The 20088-nt window shown below is 37.5% G+C and overlaps 1 protein-coding gene across 2 annotated transcripts in view; it reads right to left on the bottom strand.

Annotated features, from left to right (window-relative positions):
• Positions 1-2999: 2999 nt before the first annotated feature.
• The window catches only part of LOC126438151 (protein HIRA-like), a 212736-nt gene continuing 195647 nt past the window's right edge, over positions 3000-20088 (bottom strand). For both annotated transcript variants that reach the window (XM_050090526.1, XM_050090527.1), the window contains 2 exons: positions 6779-6873; positions 3000-6704 (listed from right to left, as the gene is read on the bottom strand). In XM_050090526.1, the coding sequence (XP_049946483.1) occupies positions 6558-6704; positions 6779-6873 (242 nt within the window). In that variant the 3' untranslated portion in view covers positions 3000-6557. The remainder of the gene's footprint in view (positions 6705-6778; positions 6874-20088) is intronic.

The raw sequence follows: 20088 nt of genomic DNA, 5'->3' as shown, positions 1-20088 counted from the left end.
TCTTGATGATTCTTAAGTTAAATAGGTGCATTATTTCCAACCATTATTATGTTTTACAATTTAACTTTGCACATAAGAAAATCTTTACATCTTACAATCCGAGCACATTTTGAAACAACAGAGCAGTATCCTCAGAAGGGCATCAGAGTGGGTTAAATACTGGAGAAATATACTCTGGCCGGGAATAAACAACGAAACATTAATTTAAATGTTAGAAATTAGTTATGCAACTCACAGCGTGTTGTTCTGCTGTTAATTCAGAAATAAGTATTAACATCATGCCTGAAATTGTTGTATAAGACTGCAACTGCTATCCAAGATGGGGATATGGCGAGTTAGTTCACATTTTGTGTTTACTTACTGTACAGTTTGTGAAACTTATCTATGCATGTATGTAAAATCAGATGCCACTGTTAAAACACAATAAATTAGTTCTGCTTAACAGTATAATAAAGCATGCACATCTATAATATAAATATCTATACACAGAGTTGGCTATTATTATTATTATTATTGATATTATTACTTGAGCGTCACAAAACAGGACATGCCTACTAGCCAGACACAAGAGTTGGGACATATGTCATTTCCTGCCCTATATTATAACATACAATACATTACTGTTTGTACTGCACTAAAGTTCTGTACAAATTAGAATTTATGGCTCTAAATTACAGAAATGAATCCATTCCACATTGCAGCAAATATTATATGTTTTGTTTTTTGACCCCTCCAGCAAACATTAGAAGACTGTGGGCTAGTAGCCCTTTTTCTCCCATCATTGTCAATCTTTGCAATCAAACACAGAAATTGTATCTGCATTGCTAGACAAAAAAGCGAAGCACCCAGAAGACTTGCTGGATGTCAATGTGCGCACAGCATCAGTGGGTTTGTAAAAGATTATAGAGCTGCAGTTCTGTGTAGCTGGTAGAACGGCCACCTGAGGGCATTATTCATGTTTAGTGTTGTTACCATGGTGTGGTAGGGGGTATAAGGGGCACAAACAGCATCAGATGTTGAGCAATCACTATGAAGGACAATGAGATGTTACATACTTGTGTCAGACAGCATTATCAGACCCTACAGAGTATGAAAGATGCCTCGTTGTTGGTCTCCATTTGGCCAGCTGGTGGAATTGAGGACTATTCAAATTTGTGGGGCATTCAGATGTGACAGTGGCTTGATGTTGGGCTGCATAGGAACATGAGACCAGGTGTACTTGTCTAGGTTCCAATCGAGCATGTCTGACAACTACAAGGAAGGATCCAAGAACAAGTAATGGACTCCTTGAACCATAATTAATCAGAGACTGGCAGCACCCAGACTATGAAACTACAGTTCTATACATAGGCTGCCATTAACACCACAACATATAACTGCTGCCTTTTGAGTGATGTCATTACCAGGAAGCATGGATTGTTGATGGATGACAACATATTGTTCTCATCAATGTATTTCAATTCTTCACGACTCTGGATGACTATCATCGGTGAGTATGGTGGCTACCTGGGTACGTGTCCCATTCTTTCAATGTTTTGGAGAGGCACAACAGTGTTTGTCCTAGCATCATGATGTGGCAAGCCACTGTATATTACTTCAGATGTGGCTGGTAATGATTGAAGGAACTGACAGCACCACTGTATGTCACCGGCATCTTGTATTTTCAAGTATTCTCCCTCGTGGTGACATTTTTGAAAAGGATAATGCTTGTTCACAGGGGGCATGTTTCTGTATTAAATGTCCTCATGATGTTGAGGTATTCCCATGGCCAACAAGATACTCATATCTGTCCTCCACAGAATGTGTGGGACAAGCTTCGATGTCAGCTCCATCCTAGTGTCACTATCAAAAATGTCAAGGACCAGTTAGAACATTTGTGAAGTAACATGCCTCAGGTGAGGATACAAAGCCTTTATGATACCCTTCCCAATCAAATCAGTGCATGCTTCAAGGCCAGAGGGGGTGCAACATCATACTTGTAAGTGGATTCGTGCTCTGAAGTTCTTTATAAATTTGACTCTATAGTCATTGAAGTAACACCACATAGCTTCTCAACCCAAGTTTTGTTTTGTTGGTTTTGGGTGCTTCACTTCTTTTTGTCAAGCATTGTATATTGTAGCAAAGTGTGTCAGCGTACAAATCAATTTTAGTTTGATAACACATTTAAGCATTTGTTAACTCTTTGTGTCACTTTCATCTTCGTAAATGCTGAGTATGAAATATGAAGCTTAAGTCCTATTTATACTGCGGGTTTCATTGCATGAGACGGCAAGAGCTTACTCCATTTACACTGCTCCTCTCTTTACAACATGAGGGCAGGACTTCCTTCCTACACTAACGAAAGCTAAAGATTTAAAAATATTTTTAAATTTGTTAGCATATCAGATCTGTTCCAATTATTGTTGTTATGGCATATCACATGCAGAAAAGAAAGGAAGGAAGGAAAGATAAAAAGAAAAGGAAGGAAGGAAGATTAAAGTTTAACAGAGATGGAGCACATGCTCAAATTGGAAAAGGATGAGAAAGGAAACTGACTATGTTCTTTGCAAAAAATCACTTACCCAAACTGATTTAGAGAAACAACAGAAAATCTAAATCTGGACAGCTTGATTGGGATTTGAATCCTGCTCCTCTTGGACACGACTCAATTATACTGCCAGTGTTGGCAAGTAGGTATTTCTTTTCAGGCACTAAGGTTATTCATTTTATTGAGATATAGCTCATAATGATGAAAACAAAATTGAGTTAAGACAACTACTCACTTGTTGTTGATTTATATGATCTCTCTCTCTCTCTCTCTCTCTCTCTCTCTCTCTCAATGCACCCACTTCTGGTCATGGTGACACACTATAGAGTGGTTATGTATGAAAGAACATGTACTGAAACTTTAAGAGTGACAGCTCAACAGTTAATTGTACTTATTTGTATGCCCCATGCATCAATAACTACAGATGAAATGTTGCCTTTCCTCACTTTAGTTTATTGTTCCAATCCTGGTATTTCCATTATCATAGCATAATGACAAATATTTATGATTCAACTTTGTCTGTAAACACTAATATTCTACAGTAATGAATATTGGAATTTACATCATGAACAATTGGCATTATAAGTACTGTCTAATTTAGGGATGACAGTCAATTTTACATATTCCAGAATGAGATGTTCACTCTGCAGCGGAGTGTGCGCTGATATGAAACTTCCTGGCAGATTAAAACTGTGTGCCCAACCGAAACTCGAACTCAGGACCTTTGCCTTTCGCGGGCAAGTGCTCTACCAACTGAGCTACCGAAGCACGACTCACGCCCGGTACTCACAGCTTTACTTCTGCCAGCACTTGCCGCGAAAGGCAAAGGTCTCGAGTTCGAGTCTCGGTCGGGCACACAGTTTTAATCTGCCAGGAAGTTTCAATTTTATATATTGTTCATAAAATGAAGTACTTGTCCATTAGTTCCTTATGGTGAATGAGGATGACTTGGACTCAAGAAAGGCTAAATTGCTAGTCCTGTACATTAGTTCACCATCTATAATAGTGATAAAGTTTTATAGTTGCCTGTTTCTCTGCAGGAGTCATTTAAAATGAATGCTGCACTTCCAAACACCATTAGATTTGTTCCCTGAGAGATAATACTATTTTTTTCCTCAAGAAAACCATCACAGATGTTCCTGTTTATCACAAAATTTGTGCTATTTATGGAAAGAGTACAATTTTCAATGTGATAAGAGTCCGCAGCTGCAATGAATTTTTTGGATGATTCCTTGAAGCCTTCAGCTGCCATTTTCTTTATTTCCTGTACGATTGTTCAATTTCGGCCTTAGGCCAACACAGAACAATCATACAAGAAACAAAGAAAATGGCAGCGGAAGGCTTCAAGAAATCATTCAAAAAATAAAGAGTATGACATGCGAAGGTGTTGTGCAGCAGTGTAATCACTTGTTTAAAAATGGAAGAACAAATGTTGAGGTGGCTGGCCATTTCATTACTCATCATGTAGTCAGTGATGAGTTCATACAGAAATGTGACAAAGGTTGAAGAAAATGGCTGAGTCATAATATCTCAACTTTTGTAGCAATTTTCACCTTTTTTTCCCAATGTTTTGCTTGAGGTCACCATAGAAAAATAAAGCTGTCACTGTTACAATGACAAGAAAGCATCCTAACTTTGTGGAAAGGAAGTGCGTGGTCTCCCGCTTCATGTTATGAAATATAACAGCCAAGACAAAATAACAATAAATTACTAATGGGAGTCCTTAGTACCATACTGTACAAAGCAATAAAGTTTTGTCTTTGATGAAAAGTTACTGATTTTGCAAATTCCACCACACGAAAATGTGGAATAAATGCAAATGCTCAAACTTAGCCTGAAAGGAAACTGAGACGGCCCATCTAAAACACAAACTCTGCAGAATGTTGATTTCTGGCATTGCTGTTATATTGTAAAGATGTTGTTCATGGACTTTTAATTAATTTGGAATCGATGTGGACCTTAAGATGCTATCTCTTGTTGCCAGCCACATCAAGGGACAGAATGAAGATAGCAGTCTTCAAAATTGTTAAATAATGTGACAAATGTTTAAATGTATGGTATATGACAGTCACATGGAAAGAAAGTAAAAACTTGTAATTTTGATTGTCAAATATTACCAATTCATTTACGTCATCTCATGTCATTATAAACTATCACTAGAAGATGATTGCAGGAAGTGCTCCACTTATGAACAAACACAGAACTTCAAATTGAATGAAATACTTATTCATCAAATCACTTAGGTATGAAGCAATTACTCAAATTTTATCAGTATTAAAATGTGAATCATAATTTACACCAATGAATGAAAAAATACAGTAATTTACTTTCCTTTTAAATAATAATCCAGAATGAAACACAATCACAGCCACTGCTACACATTTTGCATTTCAAATTGCAATAAAGCTATTTAATGTTGTGTACATTTAAATAAAATCTTAAAAAATTGTTGAACGAATGTTTTAAATAAAATCAATTATTCCTTCAAGATACACACTGCTGTAACATACAGTTTTATACAATAAACTCAGATCAAATTATCCATCCATTCAGATTCAAATATCACTTGCACATTCAAACAAATCTCACTTGCACATTCAAACAAATCTCACTTGCACATTCACACATGCATAAGAATGCGAATGCAGAAAAACATTACTTACAGAAAACAATTACCAATTACATTTATTTGGTGAGAAATCAGTTATTATTATTGTCTCTTTGTAAAAGATAATGCGCATATGCTCTATAATGATGAAGAGCTGTGTATAAAATCAACACAAAAAGACTATTTTACAGGGTTTCTAAAGAGTTTTATACTGACTAACAACAGCTGAATTTTGAACAATTTCTCAATAGGAGTCTTTTGTGTGCATACACCAAAGAAAAAAATTCTACAGAATGAAGTTATGCATAAAATAATAAAAAGTAGAATGACAAATTTAACTGACATGGCTTGGTCCTCAGAAGAAAAGAACCAGTTATTATTCACATTTGTTATTAAAAGTAATTGAATGAACACAGTTGTAGTTGAATAACTTTTCAGCATTCATGAATTGATGAATATCAATTATTTTCATTCGCTACATGAGGCAGAGGAATGTATCAGCTAGAACTAGGACTTGTAACAAACACATTTTCTTAAATTAAGTTTAAAATCAAGACACTAGTACTCCCATTTATGTCAGTCTTTTTGTAATGATAAGTCATACACACTATAATCAACTATTTCAGAATTATTTTGCAGATTAATTTCACAGAAACGAAGTTAACTGAACTTCATCAAACAATTAAATAACATGTGAAAACTTTACAAAAGACACAAATAACCTAAATAAATATGTGATGACTATCCATGTTTTACATGACTAACAATACTGCCTTTAAACACAAAAATAACACACTGCCTTTAAATGAATAAACAACACAGAGCAATGACAAGCATTACAATTTTTATATGAAGCTCTTTGAAAAATCTTGTTTGCATTTTCTTGTTTTATTATAAAACAATGTTTTATTTACAGTTGAATGTTGTGAGGGTAGCAGTCTTTCAAAGTAACATATCTTTTTCTGAGAATGTTATGTGATGAATACTGATAACGTAAGATGTTGCTTATTAAAATATACTGATTTTCTTATCACTTAACAGCAGAACAAATAAGAACAGGTACAAACACACACAAAATAACAAATAATAATTTGTTGCCTGAGGTGGGACACTAGTGTTCTACATGGCAGTGAAGTTTGCTTACTGAACACATTGCTCATGTCTCCATATGAATCATGTTTGAATATCTCTAACTTTGTGGTGACAGTAAGACAGAAAAATATTCATCACTGACACCACAATGTTGTTTAGCATGATACTCCACAGAACAGCAGTAATACTAAGTATAATTTTATTTAAAAGTACTATTTAAAAAATAAGATAAACATTTTGTCATTAGGCAAGTCACTTCACAAAATTGCACCTGTATTACACAACTTTTCACGACATTCTGTGTAATGAAAACACTTTATGGTAACCTTCTCACTGCTTTTCCATTCCATTAAATAACTGAGCAGATTGTTCTAATTGTGTGAGCTGGTCACTATATTCAACAAGAAGTCTCTGCAATCTGAGATTCGTGCCCATCAGAGAAAGTATCTCTCTTAGCAGAACATGCTTTGAAAACCCCTGGAACATAGAACAAAATCATGAAGATGGACTATTACTGATAAAACACCCACAAGTCCAGATATTGTACTCACCATAATTGTGTTTTCCCAAGATTTGCTTTGATTTGAATGGCTGTGTGTGGGACCCAGCAGATCATTACAGATTAGCCGTAATTTGGACTCCAGACCTTTAAAGCAGAGCAAAACCATCACAGGAAATTTATTGCAAAGTTATTTTAACAGTAAATGAAAATTAATCATATGCAAGACTCAAGAAGAACATATATAACCCTGTAGCCAAAGAAGAAAGAAATAAAGCAAGATTGTTACACACATAAATTAGAAAGCATGATTGACCGTCTACGTCTTGGAATTTTTAAGTATTCCCTCAGCAGAAAGAGAAAGAAAGATGAGGAATAAGCAAAAGAAAGATGCACATGTTTTAGAGGAGATGTAAAATCATTGAAAATATGGATTAGGACAGAAACACAACAGGAAAAGTGTCAGTGTCATCTGAGATAGATCACAATTTTAGTTGGAGCGTTGGTCAAGCAAAAGGTCATATCTGTAATGATACTATCCTAAATATGGTCTAGAGGAGAAAACCTAAATATGGTTGAATGGATGGGGATTGAGCCCCATGCCTGTTAATTAAGAGTTCAATGTCATTCGATGTACCATCTCAGTCTTCAGACAAACGGAGTAAGGTAAGAACTGTTAATAATAATAAGAATGTCAAGGATTAACATAAAACCTGTAAGAAATTGCAAGATGATAATGGAAACAAAACAAGAAAACCAGAGAAGTGCAAGTAGGACTTGCACTTTGAGGGTTCAGTACAAGCTTAATTACGTACATAGATATTTCCTCTATAGGTTTTGATGAGTGAGTTTTTATCAAAACAGACGACATAAATGGTTATATCTTTTGATTACATCGACTCAGAAACTTAAATGTTTTACACCACCAAGGAACCATAGTCTTTAGTATCAGACATAAATTTCAATTTGATACAGCTACCCATTCCTGAAAAAAAAAAAAGTCTCTCTTCATAGAGAGATGGACATCAAAGTAAATCTGTAAGGGTTCTTTTTTTATTGAATGAGGCACAGAGTTCTAAAAAATATAAGAGGAAAAGTAAAAGTTCATATTGATAAGGAACACAAAATAAAGAAAGAGAAAGAAGAGTCATTAATGGCAAGATGCATATAGAAGATGGGGAGCTTGTTTCCCATCTTGAGTTCACAATGAGAAAGGGGCTCAAACAATGCAGTACTTTCTTTCTGTTTTCTCTGGCATCTATTTATATCTTTGGTCTTCTCAATCTATCTTTGTTTGTTGTCACCCCTCCCATCTTTGAACCAGTCAGAATTGGCTTCTCTTTTGCCACAAAACTGGAATCTTAATTTCTACTGTCAGTCCCTCTGTATGTTTTGAGAGAGGCTGTTTATTGCAGTAGACGTGGCTTTCCTGAGAAGCAATGCAGTGGGGAAAGGACATATTGATCTGAAGAGGTTTCTTTTAAACAGCCAGATCACAATTCAATATCTTGCCCATTTGGTTCACAGACAAATCTCCTATAGTTTATTCTTAAGCTCAATACTCCCACAAGTATAATGGGCAGTAGGACAAAAACAGTCTCCCAGTTACACAGTTCTGATGTAACAAGTCACATGTCTAAAGACTCTTATGTTTTTAATAAAAAATTCTTAATTAGTATGTCCCATGCAAATGGACTTTGTTTAGCAACTGCGACTTTTTTAACTACACCACCTCTTTTTATCATAAATTCTTCACGACTTTATCAGTTATTTTGGTTTCCATTTATCCTTACCAGTGTTTCTACAAGAGCTTTCCCTATTTAGTGAATGTTGGTGTGAGATTGAGCCCATTAATCTTCATTAGAAAGGAACCTCATTGTGAACACTGCTTCTAGGCTCAGTGTGAGTTTTGGGAAATTTATACACCACTGAAAGTCGTCTTTATCAACTGCTGAGTAACTGGAAGCTGCTGAAAGTTGGTGTATTGGAAGATTGCCCAGAGAAACATACTTGAAGTTCCAGAAGAACTTTCGTTACTGTTCACTCCTGTATATACCACTTCTCCAAAAATGACTGGCCTGTAAACCATCTGTTCATTTGTCTGTGGCATCAGGATCCCTTCAAAAAAAAAAATGTGTCTGAAATTGATACTGAATCTGGGCCACTACAAAATTCTTCTCCCATGCCATGTTATGGCAGATGCAGAAGAGGAGAGTTTCACTGAACATAGGACAGTTATCAACAGTTGGAAAATATCACACATAACACATATTAGAGAGCAGAGCTGACAAACGAAATTAACATTCTGCATTATTCACCTCTACAGTGATGAACCAAAATATTATGCCCACTTGCTACTGCTAGACTGAATGCAGCCTGGTGACACTGAGGCATCTGAGATAAGGGAATTATATAGACAGAGTAGATATGAAAGTGGAATAATTGTAGTGATTATATGGCTGCAAATGAGGAAATCATCTGGCATAATGGACTCTGTCCCAGTGCCTGGAAATGAGCATCTCAGAATCTGCAGAGCTAGTCAACTGTTCACATGCTACTGTTGCACTCATCTATGGAAAATCATTTTAAAGATGGCGGAATCCCAAGTAGGTGACATGGTATTGGACATTCAAGCCCATCACAGCATGTGAAGGTCAGGTGCTAGTCCACTACAACATACAGAATATGCTATGATCTGTGGCAGATCTAACCACAAAGCACAATGCTTGTGCAGGCACAAGAGTTTAGGATCCCACCGTTCAACACATATTGCTGAGCATGGAACTCGACAACAGATAACCCCTACGTGTTTTCATGTTGATTCAAAACTACTGTCAACTATGACTGCAGCAGGCATGAGAGTATCTGCATTGGACCATGGATTAATAGAAACTTATTGCTTGGATTGATGTACAGACATGCAGTCATCCAGGCAAACAGCAGCTCGAAACACACACCACGACACAGATACAGGGATGTTGGGAGCAGTATCAAGCTACAGAGAAAATTCACAGGGACTTCCTTGGGATCTGAGATAATGATTGAAGACAACATGACAGCCATGGACTACAATAAAATTATTACAGAACACCAGCACCCCCTCATGCTTGATGTCTTTCCCAACATCAATGGCATCTTTCTGTTCAAGAATGTGTGTAGCAGATGGGTACTGATAAACCTGACAACCAATGCAAAATAAATTGCTTCAGAGCAGCAGTGACATTTCTGCAGCAGAACCATGATGACTGTGACGAGTTCCTCGACAGGATCATAATAGGTGATGAGATGTGGGTTTGAAAAGTCATTTTGAAAGTCATATCACAGTTGTTGAGTGCATCCACGTTCCTAATGGAAGATAACCCAAGATTTGGGTTGTTGACTTTACTCTGGAATCAAAGCAACATTACCGGTTTCACGATGGGATCAGTCAACTTCACAGTGGGATCAGTTAACTCACACAAGTACTTGGGTGTAACAATTTGTGGGGATATGAAATGATACATGGTCGAGTGTCAGGAAGCTGATGAAAGAACTGAATTCACAGATGCAAACCGGCATGAGAAATCCTACTTAGAATGTTTCTAGAAGCAAATATAAGTGATGAATCCTGGAATATCTTACAACACAAACATAGTGCTCCCACAGGGATCACGAAGGCAAGATTAGACAAGTGGTGTGTAAGCAATCATTCTGCCCTTACTCTATACATGAATGGAACAGGAAAAAGCACTGATAACTGGTACAATGGAACACACCCTCTGCCATTACTTCACAGTGGTTTGTAGAATAGAGAAGTAGGTCTCCCGTCAAGACGAAGTTCAAGGAGACATTGTTGGTGGGGAAAGTGGGTGCTTGGTGTTCTGGGACAGGAGGGGCATTCTGCCCATTAACTGTCTGCCCAGCAATGAAACAGCAAATGCCTTGCCGCCTGTTACTGTCACTATGAAACATTGTGGAAATTGTGATGAGACATTCCACACAAGAATGCTCAACCCAGGTGTGTTAACCCATGAAAATGCTCACCCACATAAGGACTGCTGCACAACAACTGTTGTGAAGGAGCTTGGCAGGAACTATTTTATCTTCCACCATACAGTTCTTGCTCTCAGCAGTTTCTATCTTTCCTTCACATTCAAGAAATTCCTGTCCTCCAGTCAGCATTTCCACCAAAATGAAGAGCTGGAAATGCCAGTTACATGCGCTGGTTTCATTCCCAGCCTCCTCCAACACAGTAATACGACAGTTGGTCTCACAATATGAAAGATGTCTAAATGATAACAAACGATAGCTCAAACTTTCCTGTATTTGTTACCAATAAAGTTTTCAATATAACTATGTTTCCTCTTTAAAACAAATAGAAAAAAGTTGTGATGACAAGCAAAACTGCTACTGTATAGCATTAGAAAGGTGAAGCAACATGCTATAAACAAGTGGTCACAATGTTTTGGCCCTTCAGTGTACTGTATCAAAATTCAATCAGGAGGAACTATACAGAACAAAATAATCTTTTCCATAGCATCAGCATGGATGCAAAAAATTCTGATCACATGAACCAATTTAATGTTCTTGATAGTCAGTCTTCAAAGTACCATGGACAAGGGTAACAGGATGTACTCTGTGTTGCAGGACTCCCATAAACCTGTTAACCCTTTGATCGCTGTGGGCGAGTTAACTCATCATTCCCCGCGCTCCTCATATGCTAAGGACCTGTTTAAATGCAGCCTCCGGGTTTTCCTTAAGCACTACTGATGTGTCTATGCATCCCACTCCATCCATTCTCTAACTCCTGTGAACAAGTTACTTTCTTATCTTCATGACCAAAAAAGTTTTCACCCACTTATCACACAATGTATGGTTCATGCTGTCATTTTCTAAAATCCTCATTTTGATATCTTGAACCATTAATGAAATATAACAACTGCTATGAGTACTTTATTCCCAATGTGCAGGGATGGAACTGAACATTCTGTGCATGAACATCCACTGGATATAAAAACCAATGCTTTGACAATGAAGCGAAATATTCTTGTGCTCTCAGTTTTCAAAAGCATTTTGATATTTTATCTACATTTCGAACATACCAATATATGAGCTAAAATCAGCCATATGCAAAGGCTATGCAATGCAAACTCTTTAAAATTTCATGTAATGCTTTACTTTATTTGATGCAGCACAGTAGTTATGACAAATAACAAAAAGAAATTCAGTCCTTTATCAAGTGAAGACATCAGATGGTAATATATGCAAAAATCAAATTTTTTCACCACATAGTTTTCTTAAAACTGTATGATAAGTATTTCATAATGCCTGGAACACCACCTGTTAGCACAGGTACTAGCATTAGGTGAGCAGTAACACTGACAACAAAGCCATGCTCTGCACAGAATGCAGAGAGCACATCTCTAGCAGTCAAAGGGTTAATCAGTATCACACCTGGTTTGTAAGTGGCTTCAAAACATGCACAGAGAGTGGGGGAATTATTATGGCCAATATTGTGCATTAAAATTTAGTAGCCAGTTTTACTAAATATTTAGTTATATCTTTAGAAAATATAAGGCTAGTATAAAAACCAGAAGTTAATTCCTAACAGATATAAATGCACTCCTGCAAATTTACTAAACATAAAAAGTACATGATTAATGAGTCACAATTAGAGTCAGTCATATCACACAAACACCTGAGAGCAACAGTTCCTGGATCCATGAAGTGGATGACCAGATTGACTCATATGCAACTGAAACAAATAATAGGTTTTGATTCACCGAAAGGATACCAGGAAACGTGTTCACCAGCAGAATGCATTGTTTACCACTCTTTTCCCTCACAGTAGCACATTGCTCATGTGTGTGGTATTCATACCAAGTTTCACAAACCAGGACCACGAAAATTTTTAATGCAGTTTTCAAGAATGACGGTGTTATTAAGCCTTTACACGAGTTCTAAGATAAGTAAATAAGACCACATTAAACTCAGATTTATTAAAGACATATTTAGCCTAACACTGTGAAATGAGTAGTTAATATTTTGAATTGAATACAGTTTTATTCACTAACTGTTTAGCTTCTTACCACCAAATCCCAAATTGTTTAAAAATTCCCATGTATAAAATGTTACAAATGTCTGATTATTTTACATAGAAGTTAATGTGTTGAATATTTTATATTAAGCATTTAAGTGAGAAAAAGCTTGGAAAAGGTCTGATATTATGCTTAAAGTTTGTTGGAATTCTAAAAAGTATTCTCACTATGAAACACTGGATGAATGCAGCCTGGGTAATCTGCGATCTGTTTTAAGCAAAAACTAGTTTTTCACACATCTCATTGTTTATGACATTATATCGCCTGAACTGTGTGTCAACAATGATATAATTTTGCAGGTACATTCAAAGGCATGTGTGGATACGATCTACAAACTGTGTTGCGAATAGTTAATAACATAGAAATAAGAAGTTAAAAAATCATATATGATAGCGAAATTTTACTGCATGAACAGTGAAAATGTAGTGACTGATAAACTTTTTTCCTTTCTTCACTCTGTGGATGGTATCAGCGAAAAAGTGTTTCATTAATGTTTGGAATTGTGTGTAAAGTTCACTGAAAATTGCCAAGTGCCCTCATTCTGAAGTACTGGATGAATAAAGTCCGGATATTTATGTGCCACCAGTTACACACACACATACACACACACACACACACACACACACACACACACACACACACTCTCTCTCTCTCTCTCTCTCTCTCTCTCTCTCTCTCTCTCTCACTTACTCTCACTCTCTCTCTCTCCCACACACACACACACACACACACACAGTTTCTAACTGCAGTACTTGTCTTACTGTTTTAAACTATTAACATAAGAATAAACCTCATAATGAGTAAATTATGCCAGCATACTACATTTTTAAATTCAGTCAATAATTAGACAAAATGTCAAAAATCAAACTTTCATTCCCACTGGAAGCTGTCAAAAGGCAAACTGCAACTGGTACTAGGTTCAAGGATAGTTGCTTAGTAATACCGATTGTCTTTCTGAAAAGGTGGTGCACTGAGGTAACATTGTCACCTCACAGGATTATAGCATTGGAATAGCTCAGGTGATGGAGAGCAGCTGATATGAAACTGTGACATACATATTTCTGTAATTCTATGCATTTTCCCAGATCATGATTCCATGTGGTTTGTTGACAGTTGGTTGTGCCAGACAGTCCAACCATGATGATAGAACACTGTTCACTTCACTTCATGGACTGGTACATGAGGATGTGTCACATTCTTAATCAAATACAGATTTATTTTCAACTGTGCAACCTTAAAAATAGGAAAAGCAGCTACTTACGAAGAGAATGGGATATATAATTTGGTGTAGCACATTGTTAAAGAAATATACAAATTGGTGACATTTTCTATATTTGGCATTTTAATTATCTTTACATACTTACTGCTGTAAGGGAATGCATAATCTTACACATACTATGTGCCAACACAATGGAAGTGTAGTTTTTGATTAATTCATATTCAACAGCCTATTTAATATCTATTGTAGGACTCAGTTTTACAATCCTGTCCTATTACCCTCAAATACAGGAATGGTCTCTTTCATGTTTAGAAAGCAATGTTACAGTGGCAAGAAAATGTTTATCACTTACTTATTCTTGCTGCTGAACTGAAGTCCAGTTTCATAACTTACAACTGTGTGATTATGATATAGCATACATTCATATTACATGGTATATATTGGAGTTATTTCTTGAGAATCATGAACTAATGAAAGACTGTCAAGCTAAAGGCTTAATCTAGGCCCAGCTGAAAATAAATGAGAAGTTTTGAACTGTTAGTGTCCACATATGCACACCTATACCAACTATAAAAAGGACTACCATTTGCAAGGTTATCTGCTGTGACATTAAGCATGGATCATTAGAAGAGTGATTTCTATTATGATGGCTAGGTGTGGGTCACTGTCTTATTAATGCCATAATACAATTAGCATTCACAGGCAAACTTTGACAGCAAGTTAATATGAGTATCTGTACACTAACCACCATATTCCGCACAGAAACAGACTCTAAGGAAAGAAAATCCAAGATTGTTCCACCATAACAAAACTGCATATTAAATACAGTGTACGGATTAATATCAATGTGGAAAGGATGGACTTTTACTCAGCTCATAGAGGAGGCATTAAGTCATAGACATGTACAACGAAAAAGTATGCTGGAAATATTCAGCTTTTGGACAAGGTCCTTCATCAGAAGTAGAAAAGTCTCACACATTCATACAACCGCAATTCACGCACAAGTGGTCACTGTCATCTCCTGATGCTAGATGCAGTCAGCCCTAGCACCTGGAGATTACAATGGCCTTGTACATGTCAGTTGTGAATGTGTGTGTGTGTGTGTGTGTGTGTGTGTGTGTGTGTGTGTGTGTGTGCGCGCGCGTTTTTCCCCAAGGACTTTGTCTCAAAGCTGAATATTTCTAGCACTTGTTTTCACTGTGCCTGTTTGCGACTAATGCCTCCGATACGTGGAGTAGCAATCTATCCTTTCCATATTGTTGCTATTTTAACCTGGTCTTTCAAAATGCAGTCTCTGGCAACATTAACTTTTGATTCTAGGTATTTCTGTATTGATACTGGTATTTCTGCATTGATATAACCACAGACAACATATGTCACCCAAGAGAGGAGGGCTATTTAAAACTGGGGACCTGGATATAAAGTGGGAAGGGGGCCACTTTATTCTTTTTGCTTTAAAGGATAACATTTCATTATTATGTGCTGACATACAAAAAGAATACAACAAGTGTTTTTCTGTTCCTTGTGAACACTGTTGGAAGCTGATTGTTGGTACACAATATTGAGTGTCAATTATTTAAAATTCATTTTCTCTGAATTTATTACAGAAGTAGGAATCACTCATGTGGTATTTTGTCGATCACGTCACAAACTTTTTAAAAACATTGGTAAACTTAGATTATTTTTTCAATGGGAGACATTTTTCAATAAATTTATACACTACTGATCATCTTGTGATTCCCCCCACCACATTTCAACAACTGTTTTCTTCTCTCTTTTTCTCAGTATTTATCCCACATGTATAGGATCTGCATGTTCACTATATTTCCTTCCACTATTTCACTCTGTTGCTGACATCTTCAAGTGGATAGTGTTAGATAAGAATGGTGGAGGATGGATTAACTATTGAGCCAAGATTATTTCTGATGGGAACATTACCAAGAGAAATCATGTGTATTTCCAATCACTTAGAAAAGGACAATGAACTGTAATGTTCAGTGTATAAATGTTTTAGTACAATCTCAAAATGATTACTATGGCTAATATGAGAAAAGGGAGGCATAAGGGGGGGAGGGATAAACATGGTAAAAGCTGGTTGTGAGGGGGGAAGGTTATAAAGAGAGAAATGGATAGCAGTAGTGGTGCAAGGTAATATATATTTTTTAAATTGTAATTGCAATTAAAAATATTGCATACAACATTACCTGTGAAAAATAATTACATTGTAACTGTGTTATGAACAGTTACTATGGTATACAGTCCATAAAACTTGTTCTGGCATAACCACAATTGCCGGAACAAAGATGAAGAACGCAAACAAGAGAAGGCAGTGAAACGACGTCAACCAATGGTGCACTGATCAGAACACACTATGACAGGAGTGACCTTTACAAGAAGAGAATATAAGCGCTGCTCCTGCCAGCCTTGGTCGCTCAGTATCGGCTCAGTATTCGGACAGCACTAGCACGACCTAGCAGAGAGTGCTACAATAGCAGTGACATGTGATCCATATCAATTGCTTGCAAGAACACTGTATAGAGCAAAGGACACTTATTTTGCATGTTGCCCATCGCTTGCAACCACTTATAAATACACGTTGAGTATTGTCACTCTTCTCGTTTGTAAGAAAACTATTAATGTGATTTTACATGAATTGTTGCATAGCATTCCGAGAACACAGCATCCTTTAGGCATCCTATGCGAGACAAGTGGGCAAGACCTCACATTTGGCGATGAGTATCTGCCAAACCCAGCGCCTGACGGCCACAGCATTTTCGTTTATATTGTGCTGGTGCCTTAATTCTCTCTTTGTCTTTACTTTGCAGGGGCAATTATTTGCTTTAACAGTTTCTTGTCGTTTTTGCTTATCAGTGTTTACAGGTGGTCGTTGCAGAAATTTTCTTTACTTTCTTTGTTTACTTGCCTTGCCTATTTGTTGCATTTGTGTCGAACAACATGCCCACCCCACCTGTCCCGCCCCCTGCTCAGGTGCCGCAGTTGCAAGCATTAGATGCTACAAAGCTAATGCAGGTGTTTCAGTTCCACACTCAACAAATCTCCACATTACTCAACATGTTGTAGCAGCTACTGGCCAAAGCTGTGCGCCCGCCGGAACAAGCACCACCTACTACAGTTGCTACACTAACTTTTTGACAGTTTTGTGAACAAGAAGAGGAATGGCTAGAGTGGTTGTGGTTTGAAGCCCACATCATTGCCCACAATGTACCAGGTATGGTGAAACTTCCATATTTATTATCAACAGTAGAAAGTACAGTGTTCAGACTTATCCAGAAGTTGTATCCTCAACACCACTCCAAGTGAACTTAATTATGACCAAGCAATCGCTTCTCTAACTAACTATTATGACCAACAAGTGAAAGTGGTAGCAGCTAGATATCAATTCTTTAATTTCAAAAAAGGCCAGATCAAACTTATCGGAAACGGGTAACAGATTTGCAAGGTACGACAAGGAAATGCAAATTCAAATGTACTTGTGGTGTTTTACATTCAGATGTTATGTTGCGTGATGCGATCGTGTATAAAGTACCTGATGTCAAACTCAGAGAACAGATTTTGAAACAGTCCGATCCATCATTTCAGCAGGTAGTGCAAATACTAGATCAGTACGATTCTGGTGCCTTCTTGACTCATTAATTTGAGCAGCCAGCTATCTGCCGGGTTGAGTCCCTTGCTTGCGATCACCTCATTCTGCACCGGCGGCGTGCACTAGCCGCTCTGAGTAAACAACGTTCCACACTGTGTAAGCGGTTCACTAAACAGGCGAACAGAATTAAGTCTTGCCCTCGGTGTTATTCACAGCACAAACGCCAAGACTGCCCCTCCCGACAGGCTCTGTGTTACGCTTGTGGTAGAAAAGGACATGTGCAATCCATATGTTTGTGACAGAACAAAAATAAGAATCTGCCCCACTCACAAAAATCTAGACACAAGGCCCATGTCATAAAAGCAGTACATTCCAAGTCTGCAACTAGCAAGCTGCACCAGTTTCATCAGTGATACATCAGTAAAACAAACTTTTTGTTCATTTACTTATTTGTGGGAAACTTGTGAAATTTCAATTGGAGGTGGGTGCCTATGTCACACTGCTAAATCATCACACATATGAAGTGTTAGGCTCCCCTTGCCTCTCTAAAACTAGCACACAACTGATGGCTTATAATGAAAAAGACATACCTCTTCTCAGAACATGTACTTTGCCTACCATTTATCACTCACATACACGAACAGTGACTTTTACAGTGCTGCAATCACGCGATTGTGAGAACATATTTGATTTTGATTCTTATCATTTGTTTGGCTTTAACATTCAAGACAATGTGTTGTCAGCATCTGCATTCAATGCAGAAGACTGCGTAGTTAGCTTGCTAAAAGGATTCCCGGAACTCTTTTCTGAAGTTTTAGGCAAAGCTAACAATTTTGTTGCACATATGGCGCTTAAAGACAATGCTCAGCCAAAATTTTTCCGGGCCAGAACTGTTCCCATTGCACTGCAGGACAAAATCGCTGGTGAACTTAAAGAAGTGGAATATAATCTAGTTATTGCACCCATATCAACTAGTCAACGGACAAGTCCACTGGTCTTGCTCCCCAAACCTCCAGGTCGCATTCACTGACTTTATGTCTACAGTCAACTCACAAACTGTTATTGATACTTATCTACTGCCACAGCCAGAGAATTTCAAGGACAGATTAGCTGATGGACATTATTTTTCAAAAACTGGTTTGCGCCATGCATATCTCCAAATACTGCTCGATGAAGAATCTCAAAAAGTGTGTGTAGTAAATACCCGTTTGGGTTTATTTAAATATTTGTGTTTGGCTTTTGGCAGTGCTTCCACACCCACCATTTTCCAACAGTATTTGGAACAGATGACTGCAAAAATGGCAAACTATTCAAACTATTTGGATGATATTATCATAGCAGGTCATACACCTGAAGAACATATTGCAAATTTACATGGTTTGTTTTGTGTGTTATCTGAGCCAGGACTAAAGTGTAGACTGGACAAGTGTGACTTTTTTAAACCTAAATTGCAGTATCTTGGTCATGTCAAACAGTCAAGGTGTACATCCACTTCAGTCGCATTTGTTAGCCATATGAGACTTGCCAGTTCCTCGCAATATCACAGAATTGCAGTCAGTTTTAGGGAAAATGAACTATTATATTTGGTTCATACCAAATGCTGCACAAATCGCAGCTCCACTGCATCATTTGCATCGCAATAATGTCCCCTTTGTGACTCTTCAAGCTTTCCCGGCAGATATGTTGTAAACAGTCTTCACGGGTTTAATGCTGGATCATGTTGTGCAAATGCCACAATATTTGCTCAGAGCAACTGTCCGACATCTTCAGCTGGTTCAACCTTGCTTGTGGCTAGGTACGACTGATGGTATCCGCACATCGATGTCCCATTTCTAGAACAGGCCCACAAAGAATGCGCAGGCCTGGAAATCGTGCATGTGCAATGATTTGCAGGTAGATAGTGCCATACTCAAACATCCACTGCCGAAAATCAAAGAGTGACTCTCCTGTGCGTGCGCTGTATGCTGCGTTTACTAACAGTACAGACAAACATTGCTCACCAAAGACCGTACTAGAACAATGTTATGACGGGTCTGTTATTGAAAAATATTGATTTTCGCATTGTGATTTAATAGCAGCTAATCCAGGGTTCCAGGCTGTGCTCAGTTGAAATCCCACATCCCTGTTGATAAGATTAGCAACAGTACAGATATGTATTGCTTCCTTTGTGATGCAATCCCGAAATGATGCCGGGGATAAAACTTCCATCTTTTCATAAATCATGCGATGTCCTGTATTCAGACAGTATTCCGCAATTGTCAACTGCTATTAAACCACAACACTAAAATCAAGATTTTTTTGATAACAGACCCGTTATAACATTGGTCTAGTATGGTCTCTGATGAATAATGTCTGGCCATACTGTTAGTAAACGCAGCGTACCGTGCACACGCAGGAGAACCCTCTGCGATTTCCACGTTTTAGTATGGCACCATCCATCCACAAATCACTGTGTATGTGCA

The sequence above is a fragment of the Schistocerca serialis genome, unplaced genomic scaffold, assembly GCF_023864345.2.
Source record: "Schistocerca serialis cubense isolate TAMUIC-IGC-003099 unplaced genomic scaffold, iqSchSeri2.2 HiC_scaffold_1261, whole genome shotgun sequence".
Lineage (NCBI taxonomy): Eukaryota > Metazoa > Arthropoda > Insecta > Orthoptera > Acrididae > Schistocerca > Schistocerca serialis.
This window is presented reverse-complemented; position numbering and strand designations above follow the sequence as displayed.